Consider the following 13537-nt stretch of genomic DNA (forward strand, 5'->3'; position numbering starts at 1 on the left):
CCTGCAGACATGAGTCGGGTCACTCCCGCGGGCGGCATCAATCGGGATATATGAAGTCTCGACGCGTCTGCCACTGGATCGACCATTATGTCTACAACCCTCTTCGATCTTCGTTTTCTCGATAGGTCTGCTTGACATCTTCGCTCAGACATTGAGGCAGTCTGTCTCCAAAGGTTGTCAGTGCTTTCACTACTGCAACATAGTCAGACAGACAAACATGGTCTTCTCAAAGCTGTTCGGCGGCGGCGAGAAGTCCGAGCCCGAGTATCGGGTGGACCATGAGGCCAGCGACTCCGAGCCTTCAATCATCCACGATGGAAACCTCGCATATACTCGCCAGAAGGGAGGCAATGGCTCCAAGCCTTCGTATCAAGAAGCCGTCGGCGCGCCCGTGGAGTCCCAATCGCCCCTCGGATACCACGTGGGATGGGCTGCTGTCATCTTTCTGAATATCAACATGATGATAGGAACGGGTGTTTTCTCGACTCGTAAGTCCACGCAAAGCATTCAGACAAATATAGGAGCCCCAGAACCATATGTTTACTAAGTCTGTTACAGCGGCGAGTATCCTCAATCGCACCGGCTCCGTTGGTCTCGCACTTCTGTATTGGGTCATCGGATTCCTCATGGCGGCCGCTGGATTCAGCGTCTACCTGGAGCTTGCCAGTTACTTTCCCAACCGCAGCGGATCCGAAGTTGTCTACTTGGAACAGCAGTACCCTCGCCCGAAGCACTTCTTCCCCGTCGCTTTCGCCGTCCAATCGGTCATCTTGTCTTTTAGCAGTAGCAACGCCGTCGGTAAGTTTGAAGTCACGTAGCGCAGCCATACATGCGCCGTTAATCAGTCAGTAAACTCATGAACTGGTAGTCCTCTCGAGATATTTGTGGAGGATGGCCGACATCACCCCGTCGGAGTGGCAAATGCGGGGGGTTGCCATCGCTGCTTATACCCTTGCCGTCATCTGCGTCCTCGCGCACAACAGATACTCTCTGTGGCTTGTCAACTTCATTGGTGTTCTTAAGATCCTTACTCTGGTCTTGTGAGTCTCCTTCAATCACGGTCTAGTATCGATTGCGGGACTAACAAGATTTCAAACAGCATTAGCATAGCAGGCCTCGTAGTCCTTGGCGGCAACGTCAAGCACATCCCCGACCCCAAGGCCAACTTCCGAAATGCTTTTGAGGGTACCACCAACAACGGAAACGACCTTTCTAACGCTCTGGTCTCCATCATCTTCAGTTATGCCGGATACTACAACGCCTTCAACATGACCAATGAGATCAAGAACCCCATTCCCACCCTGAAGAAGAACGGCATCATCTCACTCGGTACTGTCGCGATCCTGTATATGCTTTGCAACATTGCGTACTTCGCCACAGTTTCCAAGGCTGAGTTTGCCGAAGCCAGCGAGATTGCTGCGGCCGTTTTCTTCTCCAAGCTTTTTGGCGAGAGCAAGGCTGCTGCGAACGTTCTCAACTTCCTCGTGCTGCTGAGTGCCTTTGGCAATCTGCTGGCCGTCTTGATCGGATCGTCGCGAATGATTCGTGAGATCGGCCGACAGGGTGTCTTGCCGTTCACCGAGTTCTGGGTTTCCACCAAGCCGTTCGGAACGCCGCTCGGTCCTTATCTTTTGAAGTGGGCCATGACGTTCATCATGATCGTTGCTCCTCCAGCCGGCGATGCATTTTCTTTTGGTATGTTTGCCCTTGAAACCATTGGCGATAAAATCGAACACAAAATGCTAACTAGCCTCCTCAGTTGTCGACCTTCAGACGTACCCGAGCGCGATGTTCAACTTCGCAATGACATACGGCGTCTTCATTCTGCGACGCAGACACAGACGCTCTGGCATTGGTCGCTCAGACTTCCAGGCCTGGGACTTCGTCGTTCTCTTCTTCCTGGCTATTCAAGTCTTCGTACTTGCTATGCCTTGGTGGCCGCCTAAGGGTGGCCCTTACGCTGGCAGCGTCAGCTTCTGGTACGCGACGTACTGTGTTGTTGGCATTGGAATGTGAGTGTTTTCAGCGCAAGCGCAGTTCACAACTTCTCCAGAATATTGTACTGACATTCGCTTAGCATGATTGTTTGCGGTCTCTACTACGTCTTCTGGATGTACCTGCTTCCCAAATGGATGGGATACGAGATTCGTACTGAGATCGTAGAAGTCGATAACGACGGAGCCAACACCCACCGCCTGGTCAAAGTTCCCAAGGCTGAAGTTGCACAATGGGATTCCGAGCATGACGAGGCGGGTAACCTGCGCCGAAGGAATGTCACGACTGTTGAGATCGAGTCGAGTGGGTCCAACGAGAAGACGGCCTAAAGTAGACCACATACTTTGAGCTTCATTTTAAGGACTTCTTTCTAGATTTCTTCTGTTGCCGCAACAAATCAGATTGCAGTAGACTTAATCCAAAGCAGGGGAATTCAGCACAATATGATCGTTAAGCGCTATATGAGAGGCTTGTAGATACAGCTGCCGCGCCACGTTGACTATCCGGCGATAATGAGATGACAGGCCTCGCCCACTTCACCGGTGGCACTCGGCGTTTCATTCGGTATCTTATGCATGATGTACTTCATCCAGGCAGCGAATCATAGTGCGTACCACCACGGACGCTGCTCCCTGAATCCACTACTAGATACTAGATCAGGGTCAATGGATCGGCGTACTGGCTTTATGAACGTCGATCTGGGGTTCGCGGCAAACACTGCAGCCGTCACATGGGGATCATGCGGTTACATGCAATCCATATCGTGTCATTGGTTCATAGACGCTCCGGAAAAACAAGCATAAATGAGTGAGACATTGGATCTGAGCATGGATGGAGGCTAGTGACGATCCACACAGATTCCAGTTATGATCCAAGAGGAAGATCTGATCGCCTTCATCCGCAAGCCAAAATTCACGTTTCTAGTTCCAAGATTCGAAAAGAAGGAACGAATAAATCACACACACCCCCCCCTCCCCCCTCAAATTGGTTAGTCGACTTCCACATAATGGCCGAAGCCTGAATCCATTATGATGATTACTTAGTTCTCAAGAGGTGAGCTCCACACCGATGCGATGAATCATAGTAGCCGACGCGAATTAAAGAGCCCGCACTTGTACTTGTATTCTGAAGAGGTATACATCAGCGTTATCGGATGCCTTCGTTTTATGTTCCACGTGATACACATGAACATCTACGGGATCAGAAGTGCAAGGGCGGTGATGACACCGTTGACTGACATCATCCATCAGACTCTTGCAAGCTAGAAAATAAGCTAGCAATTGATTATCTTCTTGGACCTTCTCTCCTCGTATTAATCATCAGTATTACTTGGGCTGTGCTGTCATGGGAATCGCATTGCTAAGGCTATGCATGCCAGATCCGGTTGACCGAAAGTCCCCATCAGAGTAATCGTCGCCTAGGCAAACGTCCGTCGACAACGGCAACCTGTTTATCAACAAATGTCAACCCTGTGAGTAAATTGATCCCATATCACGGACCAGTGACGGATCGCCGGAACCGGAACCTTCTCCAGGGGTTGGGAATGTTTCCCGCGTCTTATCTCCCGAGGCCAAGGATCCCCCGCCGGCCGACGAGTCATTCCTGCGCCTTTTGATCCAGTGCCCCGCAGAAACATGTCAACCCCACAGAATGCTACGGACTCTCAATAAGCTGCAGCAAGAGCCAGCCAATTCCCCGGGATTTCTTCATTACCATTCCGTAATCGCTCAATTGCCGTGTCCTAGCTATCAAGATAAGTCGCAGATAAGACCAAGAGAGCACTAACAGACAAGGGCCGACCCAGAGGTTGGTCAGTATGCGAAGTCGGTCAGTCCTTGCCGATGGCATTCAAGCTCATCTTTTTGCCGACTGATAAGCAAATCCCGACCGCACGGGTCCAGCGTTCGCCTAGCTCAATCACCTCCGGACCCCAACCACGTGCGATTGGGCACCTCCGTCGAGATAAGGTCGATATGTCAGGATGTTGGTCCGAAGTTACGATGAACTACGCGGATTCCATGGATTCTAGCTCGAGATCATCAGGCATGAACGAGGCATTTTCGAATTTGGTCGGATATTGGTTCCAAAATCGGACATGTTGTGTCTTATCCAGTCTTATCACCATGGCTTCACTGACGACAACCGGGAGAAGTCCGTCTTGATGTCAATAGTATAAGAGAACCCGTATGATCCATGAGAAACCCTTTCGGTTTTTTTCAGATCAGCGCAGAATTTTTAATCTCCTGCAAGCCGAAGCTGCCTCAAGACAAGCCCTTTCTTCCCAAGAAACATCAGCGCACCAATCAGTCAAGATGCAGACCCGCAACTTGTTCCTCGCCGCGTCGCAGCTGGCTCTCGGCCTTGCCGCTCCGGCCTCCATGCCCGGCTTCCCGGCCCACCGGCTTTCAACCCGCGAGACTCACTTCAATGCCAGCCTGCCCAACATTACCATCTTTGCCACGGGCGGTACCATTGCCGGCTCTGCATCATCCAACGCCCAGACTACCGGCTACCAGGCCGGTGCTCTCGGTGTCGACATCCTTATCGACGCCGTCCCTGAGCTGTGGAACGTTTCCAACGTCAAGGGTGTCCAGGTTGCCAACGTCGACTCCGGCAGCATCACCCCCGAGATCCTCCTCAACCTTACCCGCCTGGTCCAAGAGGCCCTCGATGATCCGTACTGCCAGGGCGCTGTCGTCACCCACGGCACTGACACCACGGAAGAGTCCGCTTTCTTCCTTGACCTGACCGTCAAGTCTGAGAAGCCCGTCGTCGTCGTCGGCGCCATGCGCCCTGCCACCGCCATCAGCGCCGATGGCCCCATCAACCTCCTTGAGGCCGTCACTCTCGCTGGTAACCCTGATGCCAAGGGCCGCGGCACCATGATCGTTCTCAACGACCGCATCGGCAGCGCCTTCTACACCACCAAGACGCACTCCAACTCCCTCGACACCTTCAAGGCCGTTGAGCAGGGCTACCTCGGTTTCTTCCTCGACATCAAGCCCATCTTCTACTACCCTGCCGTCCTCCCCTACGGCCGCGTCTACTTCAACGTCTCCGAGGCCACCGAGCTCCCCGAGGTCGACATTCTCTTCGGTCACCAGGCCCTGCAGCCCGCTCTCGCGACCGCTGCTGTTGAGGCCGGTGCCAAGGGTCTCGTTCTGGCCGGCATGGGTGCTGGTGGATGGACCACTCCCGGTCGCGACACCCTCAAGAAGCTTGCTGAGGAGCACGACACCCAGATTGTTGTCTCCAGCAGAACCATGGGTGGCTTTGTCGAGGACGACGATGCGCTCAACACCTACGGCGGCTGGAACCTGAACCCCCAGAAGTCCCGCATCATGTTGCAGCTTGCATTGTACGCTGGCTACACCTCTGAGCAGCTTGAGACCCTTTTCAAGTTCGCCTACTACTAAGATTAATGAGTTGAAGTTATGAGATCATGAGCACATAGATATCAATAATAGACCAAAAGTAATGTTTACCTAATGAAAGCCGAGTTACTCCAAGTGCCGAATTGTCACGAGCGACAGGAAGGATTAACCTTTTACACGCGCTGCATGCGAATGCCGCTCGCCTCGCCCTGCCAACGGAAAAGCGATGTCAATTGACTGAGGTGTTCTCTCATTTCAATATGATGTCACTCAGGAAGCGTCGCGGGTGTTGTTAGTGCGTCTTCTGATGCTACATCAACAGTTCGGCAATTACCTCGTTGCCCCTCTCCGCATGGCAGGTAGCATGCCTCGGCCTGGTCCGTGAAACCGTGATCGCCTACGCCGTAGCGAAACTTTGCAGGATACTATCCCCCGGAATACCTTTACGTCAGAGTCGTGCAATGATCCTCCAGGGGTTCATCCAAGCCCCAGTCTAGGCCGTTGACTGCAACGCAGAAGGTTCCATTGCAACCGTTATTTTCCCGAGCTGTTCAGCCCAATTTGCCGATACTACCGCACCAAGGCCGAAAAAGCAATTCATGCGGAATTCCACTATATGGCCTCAAGCTATGGGTGTATATCACAACGATATAATAGCGCACAGCTCCTAATGCGACAAAGACAACGGCTGATTGTGACAAAGGCGAACGCCAATGCAACAAAGGCGAAGGCTAATGCGACAACGCCCTCGACTAACGTCCAAGAATTCAGGAGCAGTAGGCTTGGACTGGTGATTTCCTAGCTTGGAAAGCTGAAAAGAATCCATCCAGTACAGTTTACTTATACGGCCTCATGTGCAACGCAATTCAATATCCTCTTCGTGTCCCCTTTGCATATTCCCCAACGGCAAGCCACTCGTTCAGTTCACCGTCTTCAGAACATCACCAAAATGTCCCAAGCATTCGCAGCTTTTACCACTAGGTGGCTAATGACCTTGATCGTCGCCATTGCCTTGCACTCCGCAAGCTTTGTTCACGGACTACCTGCCTCTAAAAGCGCCGACCTTCCAACGGATCTTCGAAGAGCGCCCACCGACAACTTCCATCTCGATTCGAGACAAGACATTCCTGATGCTTTGGCCAAGTTTCCATCCGGCCCGTTGAACCAATTCCTCAGACTCATCAGCACCCTCCCAGCAGGAGCCGCTGCCCTGGACGCAGTTGGTCTGGTTTTGACACCGTTGCAGCAAAGTCTTGCCGACTCCGTCGGTATTGACACGACCGAGAACGGCTTGGCGCCGAATGCTACCTGTGCCGATATCACTGTCATATTCGCCCGCGGAACCACCGAGCCTGGAAACGTCGGTCTCGTGACTGGCCCGCCTTTCTTCGATGCTCTGAAGAAACAAGCGGCTGGCAAGTCTATCAACATTCAAGGTGTTGCGTACCCTGCAACATTTGAAGGGTTCAATAACAATGGAACGGAAGGAGTGCCCAGCATGTAAGTGAGCTTTCAAAGGCGGGGTCTACTACGATTGGAGTTTTAACTCGGTCTTCTAAGGACGAACTTCATCAACAAAGCCATCACCAACTGCCCTAACTCCAAGATTGCCATATCCGGCTACTCTCAAGGGGCCCTAGTTGTCCGCAGCACGACGCAATCGCTTCCAGCTGCGACAATGGCTAGGATCAATTCGGTGTTGACCTTCGGCGACCCAGGATACCCGAACCCCATCCCTGGAGCAGATGGCAAGACCCAAATCATTTGCCACGACGATGATGCGGTTTGCAAGGGAGGTTTTATTACTGTGGACCATCTGACTTACGCCGAAAATGCAACGACGGCTGCGGAGTTTGTACTTCAGAAAGCGAACACTCAGTAGGACGTTTGACCGTTTCGACGGTGAGGCCTAGCATAATCAGTATGCAACTGGACAAATGAGAATCTTTTCGTAGTGTGGATGATGCTGTCAAATACAAGCTGTATCGACCAAAGACATATTAAGCCGGGCACCGACAACATCAATCGATAAGTTCTGGAAACAGTCGGCAAATGACAACGTGAGGAGATATGAGCATGATCACAAGGCCTTTTGCACTACAGTCAATACTAGGTTTCTGTACCCCTGAGCCTGCGATCAAAACATAGCCAACCGTCATCTAACATCTGTCCTCTGTCGGCCTGGCTTGCATCCCCAGACTCATTCCTCATGCGTATAGAAGACCTTGCTGGGGCTCATCGACTTTACCGCCCGAGAAAGAACAATGTCCCGGTCCCGTGTTTGACACCGCTACAACACCCCACTGGAGCGGTTTCTCCCAGGCATTGGGTTCGCCTAGCCCAGGATGACAAGCTGCAGATATTCCTGCACTACAACTCCCCACTACAGGTATCTCGCCGAACTTCAGAGGCCGCGATCCGACAATAATAAGATACACGACCATGAAAGATATTGAAAGAGCAACGATCATAACTCCAAAGCCAGACCAACCACATGATGTAAAGCTCTTTTCCGGGTAGGGGACCATAGCCATGACGTTTTCTGACGAAGGGCCGTATGACTCCATGCTGACAACGAAAATACTTTGCGAGATGAGCCAATGAATTAGACCCGAAAAGATCATTACCGGGATTGAGTATCTGAATGGAAGCTGCAAAAAGTAGGTTTGTCTTTGGGCCCCCTGAGGCTTTGCAGACACCCGGAGGCCTTTTCTGTGACTTCCGAACCTATCCCACTCGGTGACTAAAGATATGCTTGTGCATACAGCATTGAAATTGCAGTAAAGGATCGTTTGTACAACTTGGAATGTGTTGGCGACGATAACGTTGAGGATGAGAGACGTAGAGTCTTGGCCCATCCAGCTGGTCTTTAGAATCAGCTCCGCATGTGGTGAAGCCAGCCCTGCTGGTTTCAAACCTGTAAAGTCGCTCGGTCTCTTGAACATCAGCAGAAACACACAGCCGACAATTGAGGTAAAGTATCTAGGATTCCTCATTAATCAAAGTTTTATGGAACATTGTTCAAAGAAATGTTAACTTACCCAAGCACGCATATGTTCCATCGAATGGTACCAGTGGCTGAATCCTTGTATTGCAATCCATTTCCGAACTGTCGCGGCTTCCTGGTCCAGTCATTCTTGATAAAGTCCTGGTTTGACTTGAGACACATCTTTGTCGTGGTCTCATCAGGTTCTTCCATGAAAGAGGCAATGGCGTCTCCAACCGATAGCAATGGTCTTTCTCCGTTGCTAAAGGCAATGGACAGCATTAAAACAACCTTTAGAAGGTTGAGGTTGAAAGTAATGACGACCCAGCAAAGTACCTTGCTGTATAGCAGCTTGCAATGACCCTCAGTTCTCTGGCTGTGGCATTCTGTTATAGTTGTTTCATTCATCCCCCATCTGTCCAACTCCTCCGCACTGGCCCATTCAGAGCCTGAAGACATCGTGTCTCCTGTTATTTTTATTTCTTCGAAGTTGGCTGTATAATTTGTAAGCTCATCGTCTGCTGAAATCAAAAGCAAGCTGCCTTGGGAAGACTGGAACTCAGTCCCATACGCCCTGATACACTCATGGAAGCTAAGATACTCCAGTAAACCTTGATCATAGGCGCGATAGATGTCCGCTAGTGTTTCCTTGGCTTCTGATGGCGCTGGAGATACGTCACCTGTAGCCAGAAACCTTCTGTTTATTTTGAAAACCCAATACGCGTTTACCGAAGTTGATGCGAATATTGTAGAGTTGAAACTGCGAGGAAGTCAGTTTGATACGGAGAAGTATTGGTGCAGAACTACGATACAGTAAATGGAGAGGAAGAGAAGATATCAGGAAAAGGAGCCAAAGGACCCTTCTTTTCCATCTAATGCGCCAGAAATTGCGGATGCTAGGAATCCCAACATCCATCCATTCTTGTTTGGCATGGGATTCGTTGATCTCAGACCGTGTCGGTGCCATAAGACACTGCATGCAGTAGTTGCTGCCGGATAAAAGAACTGTGCTTAGAATATTTACGACAACGTGGATACCAGTGTTTATAGCTTTCGTCTCAGAACAAGTGTCTGGGAGTAGCAAAATGCCGATGCCATCTTTCGTATCCGCCGAGCGTGAGATAGTAGCCCAGATAATGAAGGTGAGGTTGATGATGAATGTAGAAAAGGCCGCAATGGCAAAGCTAAGAGCGGCTCTTTGCCATTTCGCCTGGGGGAGTATAGCTTTGGCTTTTGCAGCAAAGCTTGGCCGTTTTTGTTAGAAGACGAACCCCAAACCACACAGAATGCAGAAGGCGCAGATAGAGAACCATCGTCCTTGATCAATCCTGTGTACAATTGCACTGACGTACCGGTACGTGTAGAAGTGCAACGAATTGCAAGCCATCGCGATATACTTTGCTTCGCGCCCAAATTTTCGGAATTGATTGACCGTGGTTGTAGATGGACTGCGTTGACTAGTTTGCTGTCTGGGTGTATTATTTGACTCTGCCGAGCACCCCCTTGAATTCATTCTCGCAGTCGCTGAAGGCTAGTGGCGCGAGTCCACTGACTATGTATCTCTGCTCTTTTTCTGCCGCGATGTACCAAGATAGCTGACGCGCACCAAAAGCCTCAGCCACGACTAGCTATATGCAGTATCGCCGTCGATGAGTATTCAATCAGCCTTTCGCAAGAGGTAATTGGGTATATTTAGACTAGTTCAGCTATAGTTGACTAAGAACGACCTTGCACCGCGTGGCTTCCATCCCCAGCCACGCCGTCCACCAATCGCGATGACTGCGGAGACTTTGGTAAGAAGAAAAGACGAGGCACAGCATCTCAGCTGACATGCAGTGAACCAAGGTGAGACGTTACATCAGAGAGTCCATCTTTAATCCTGAAGCATTACTAGCCTTGAGTTGGCTCAAATCCAGTAACACACTATGAGGCCCTGTAGGGTACTTCACTTTTCTCAAAAGGGAAAGAAACTGTACAATACGAGCCCGATCTGTTGGTGCCTTTACCTGAGTCGCCCAGTTCTTTCTAAAACGACATTATGTTTTCTACAGATTTAAGCAGATACTGAACAGAAACACTTTTGTCCAGAACGCAGGTACACTACACTTAAAATTTGAAGGGGAAGCATTGTATGTAATAGTTCTTGGGTCTTCACAACAAGACCTCTTCGACAAGCGTCAAGACTATGGCCAGGACAATCTTAGTGACTATACCGAATCATCATTGGTTGTTTCTTTATTAATGCCAATAACACGCCCAGCCGATTCCCAAGTCCGCCACAAGCAAGGATGGTGGAGCCATGCATCAAGCAGGGGCTCAACATGTCGACGGAACAGCGTAAGAAGTAGCCAAGTCAGATTCAGAAGTGCGGAGTTGTGACATCACGGCTCCAGTCCGCCCGAAGTCCGCAAGCCCATTATGCAATGTAGGGAGGCGAGATATTCGGGTCCTCGAGGTTGTCCACATTTTCTATTTTGTTGGGGCCAGCTCATTCATGCTCCATACGGGACATGCGGCCTCCGACCGACGCCGATTGTGGGGCAACTATCAATCAGGCCGTCCGAGATGGAATCGGTACGATCACCGGGGCCCTCCGGACGCCGAGATGATGGACCAATCGAAACCTTCTCATATCAGAATGGAGGAATCGATAGCAGTGCGGATCTCTACGGTCACCGATTCGAGATGATATGACTTCTTTCCTTCAAATTGAGTCAGATCCAAGCTGTCCCCAAGTATTTAAACGCTCAGCACGTCTCATAAACATGTAAGCTGACTTCTCAAACAACAACAACAACTGATCACAAGCTTCATCCTTTATACTCGCCCATCACATCACAATGACTACAATCGTGAGAAACGTTGCACTCCTCGGTGTAAGATAGACCCTTGCTTGAAGCATGCATCCAGAGTTTCACGACTCTAATTACTTTTAGGCCACCGGGACATTGGGTCCTCACTTGCTGAAAGCATTGACTGGCGCTGGACACTCTGTCACCGTTATTCAGCGCAAGGAATCTACGAAGGAAGCACCTCAGGGCGTGAAGTCTGTCAAGGTTGACCTGAGCAACTTCGATGATCTTGTCTCCGTTTTCAAGGGGCAGGATGTCTTCGTCAGGTAGGCTCCATAAACCCTAAATCTCTGCTTTACTTTTCCCCATTTACTGACGCCGCATCAGCGCTGTTCCAAACCCGACTCTAGCTTCAGACAAGGTCATAATCGATGCCGCCATCGCAGCCTCGGTGAAGCGCATCATTCCCTCCGAGTTTACCACCAATCTCGACACCCCTCTTTCCCGCAAGCTGCCTCACGTCCTCGGCAAGGTCGAAGTTCGCGAGTATCTCGAATCTGTGGTCCCAACATCTCCGTCAACTACATGGACTTCCATCAATAATGGCGCGTTCCTCGAGTTGTGCCTAAAGTTTGGTATCCTCGGCCCCAACTTGATGCAAAAGACGGCGACTTTCCACGACGGCGGTGAAAAGGTTGTCGGTGCATCCCTGCTCCCTGACATCGGCACCGCGTTGGTCAAGATCCTTGAGCCGGGCCATTTTGAGGAGACCGCCAACAAGCCAGTCTATTTCTACTCCGCCGCCATCAGCGAGAAGATGCTTACCCGACTTGCGTCCGAGGCGACCGGTATCGACTTTGGCAGCGTCGAGGACGGCCGCATCCCAAATCTGAAGGTCGAGGATATGGTCCGCGACGCGAACGAGAGGCTGGCCAAGGGAGACAAGTCTGCGATGATCACTTACTACTTCCCGATGATGTACAGCGAGGGATACGGTGGCACTGACTTCAAGAAGCTTTCTTGGAATGAGAAGTTGGGTCTCAGGGTTTTGAGCGATGAAGATCTGAAGGAGCTCTTTAAACAGGCTGCGAAGGAGCTCGGAGTTCTCTAGGACAGGAGAAAGTTCTTCGGGTGATATCTCTAGATAAGGCGTCATCGTTGACATGTATGGCAACATCGCTGGGAATCCAAGTCAGATCGAAACAATCGTTGACTAGAATTCAAGTCAACTAGTGTTTGAGCAGTTTACAAACGAGAATGAAGATCCCATGTTTGCCACTTAAGGTCCGTGTTGAAGCAGTAAGGTCACCCATGTGTGTCACGGGAATGTAAGTGCACGGCGATCTGAACCACGGCCGTCGCGAGTTGCTCTCATGTCTTCAATATGGCAAGTCTCTCAAGCGCCCGCGCGGTTACTGTGGACAGCCTGTCAAGAGAATGCAGTTCGACAAGGACATGCCACAAACAGCCCAGCCGAGTCCGGCAGGTCGATTTTGTTGGTCCGTGTGACGTATGAACGTACTAGGATCGGCCCTCCTGTGTCACTTAGATTTGCGGATCATCATTGGAGGCGAGGTAGTATTCTATGCCGACGATTCTCTGCTTGGAACCGAGAGCTCGGTTAAAGGCTGGAGGGTATGGAAACCGGGGAATATCAGCAGGAATCACCAGTGAGAGTGCAAGTGATATATCCGAATTGTTCTGTAACCACGGACATACCCCCATTCACTGTCCTAATAGGGAAAATGGACCGGAAGTCTCTATCCATCGGCCGAAACTCAATAATAACCATATCCACGGACGCGGCCTGACTTGCACGCTGACGGCTCCACACTTGCGGTCAGCGTTCATCCGATCAGTAGTCACTTCCAAGGGAACCCAGGAAAACAGTATGATGTCCGAAGTCGATATATAAGAGACTCAGTTTCCCAAGTAATGGCCCAGAATCATAATCAGTTCACTCGACTTGACATTTCACTCCGCCCGTCTCTTTTAGAATTCCACACACATCTTCACCATGAAGTTCTCCATCATCGCCCTTATCGTCCCCCTCGTCGCCGGTGCCGCCATCCAAGAGCGCCAGGTCAGCCCCGAGTGCGAGAAATGGGGCTCTCTTGACCACCCGTACCCCTTTGCCACACAGTGGGGACAATACTTCCTCTGCTGCAACTACTTGGGACCAAACGACGTGAGTTTCCACCGTCCTTTCTACACGCTTATAACCACGACGACCTTACCTGCAGTTGCTGACTTGGTGGCATAGCTTTCTCAGGGCTGCTGTGATCCCGCTGGCGCCAATACGGGCAGCGGTGCTCCTGGATGCCCTTAAGAAGCAAGCAGGCAGTTGGGAAACGTCTACCGTTATTTGCAGCACGTACCTTCGATTCATC

General features: G+C 50.8%; 5 protein-coding genes across 5 annotated transcripts; all 5 read left to right on the plus strand.

Annotated features, from left to right (window-relative positions):
- Nucleotides 1–217: 217 nt before the first annotated feature.
- Nucleotides 218–2324, plus strand: COL26b_010182 (uncharacterized protein; the record flags this gene model as incomplete). The annotated part of the gene is made up of 6 exons (XM_053182889.1): nt 218–488; nt 559–798; nt 869–1040; nt 1100–1695; nt 1760–2012; nt 2078–2324. 6 exons carry the CDS (start codon nt 218–220, stop codon nt 2322–2324), a joined length of 1779 nt encoding a protein of 592 aa, XP_053033158.1.
- Nucleotides 2325–4307: 1983 nt separating this feature from the next.
- On the plus strand, nt 4308–5411 carry COL26b_010183 (uncharacterized protein; the record flags this gene model as incomplete). Its single annotated transcript, XM_053182890.1, has 1 exon — nt 4308–5411. One exon carries the CDS (start codon nt 4308–4310, stop codon nt 5409–5411), a length of 1104 nt encoding a protein of 367 aa, XP_053033159.1.
- Nucleotides 5412–6318: 907 nt separating this feature from the next.
- Nucleotides 6319–7251, plus strand: COL26b_010184 (uncharacterized protein; the record flags this gene model as incomplete). Its single annotated transcript, XM_053182891.1, has 2 exons — nt 6319–6869; nt 6930–7251. The coding sequence occupies 2 exons, from the start codon at nt 6319–6321 to the stop codon at nt 7249–7251; spliced, it is 873 nt and encodes a 290-aa protein (XP_053033160.1).
- A 3944-nt stretch (nt 7252–11195) lies between these two features.
- On the plus strand, nt 11196–12258 carry COL26b_010185 (uncharacterized protein; the record flags this gene model as incomplete). The annotated part of the gene is made up of 3 exons (XM_053182892.1): nt 11196–11231; nt 11292–11473; nt 11535–12258. 3 exons carry the CDS (start codon nt 11196–11198, stop codon nt 12256–12258), a joined length of 942 nt encoding a protein of 313 aa, XP_053033161.1.
- Nucleotides 12259–13164: 906 nt separating this feature from the next.
- Nucleotides 13165–13476, plus strand: COL26b_010186 (uncharacterized protein; the record flags this gene model as incomplete). The annotated part of the gene is made up of 2 exons (XM_053182893.1): nt 13165–13335; nt 13411–13476. The coding sequence occupies 2 exons, from the start codon at nt 13165–13167 to the stop codon at nt 13474–13476; spliced, it is 237 nt and encodes a 78-aa protein (XP_053033162.1).
- Between the last annotated feature and the right edge of the window lie 61 nt (nt 13477–13537).

Source organism: Colletotrichum chrysophilum (assembly GCF_026319265.1).
Source record: "Colletotrichum chrysophilum strain AFK26 chromosome Unknown scaffold_106, whole genome shotgun sequence".
Taxonomy (NCBI): Eukaryota; Fungi; Ascomycota; class Sordariomycetes; order Glomerellales; family Glomerellaceae; genus Colletotrichum; species Colletotrichum chrysophilum.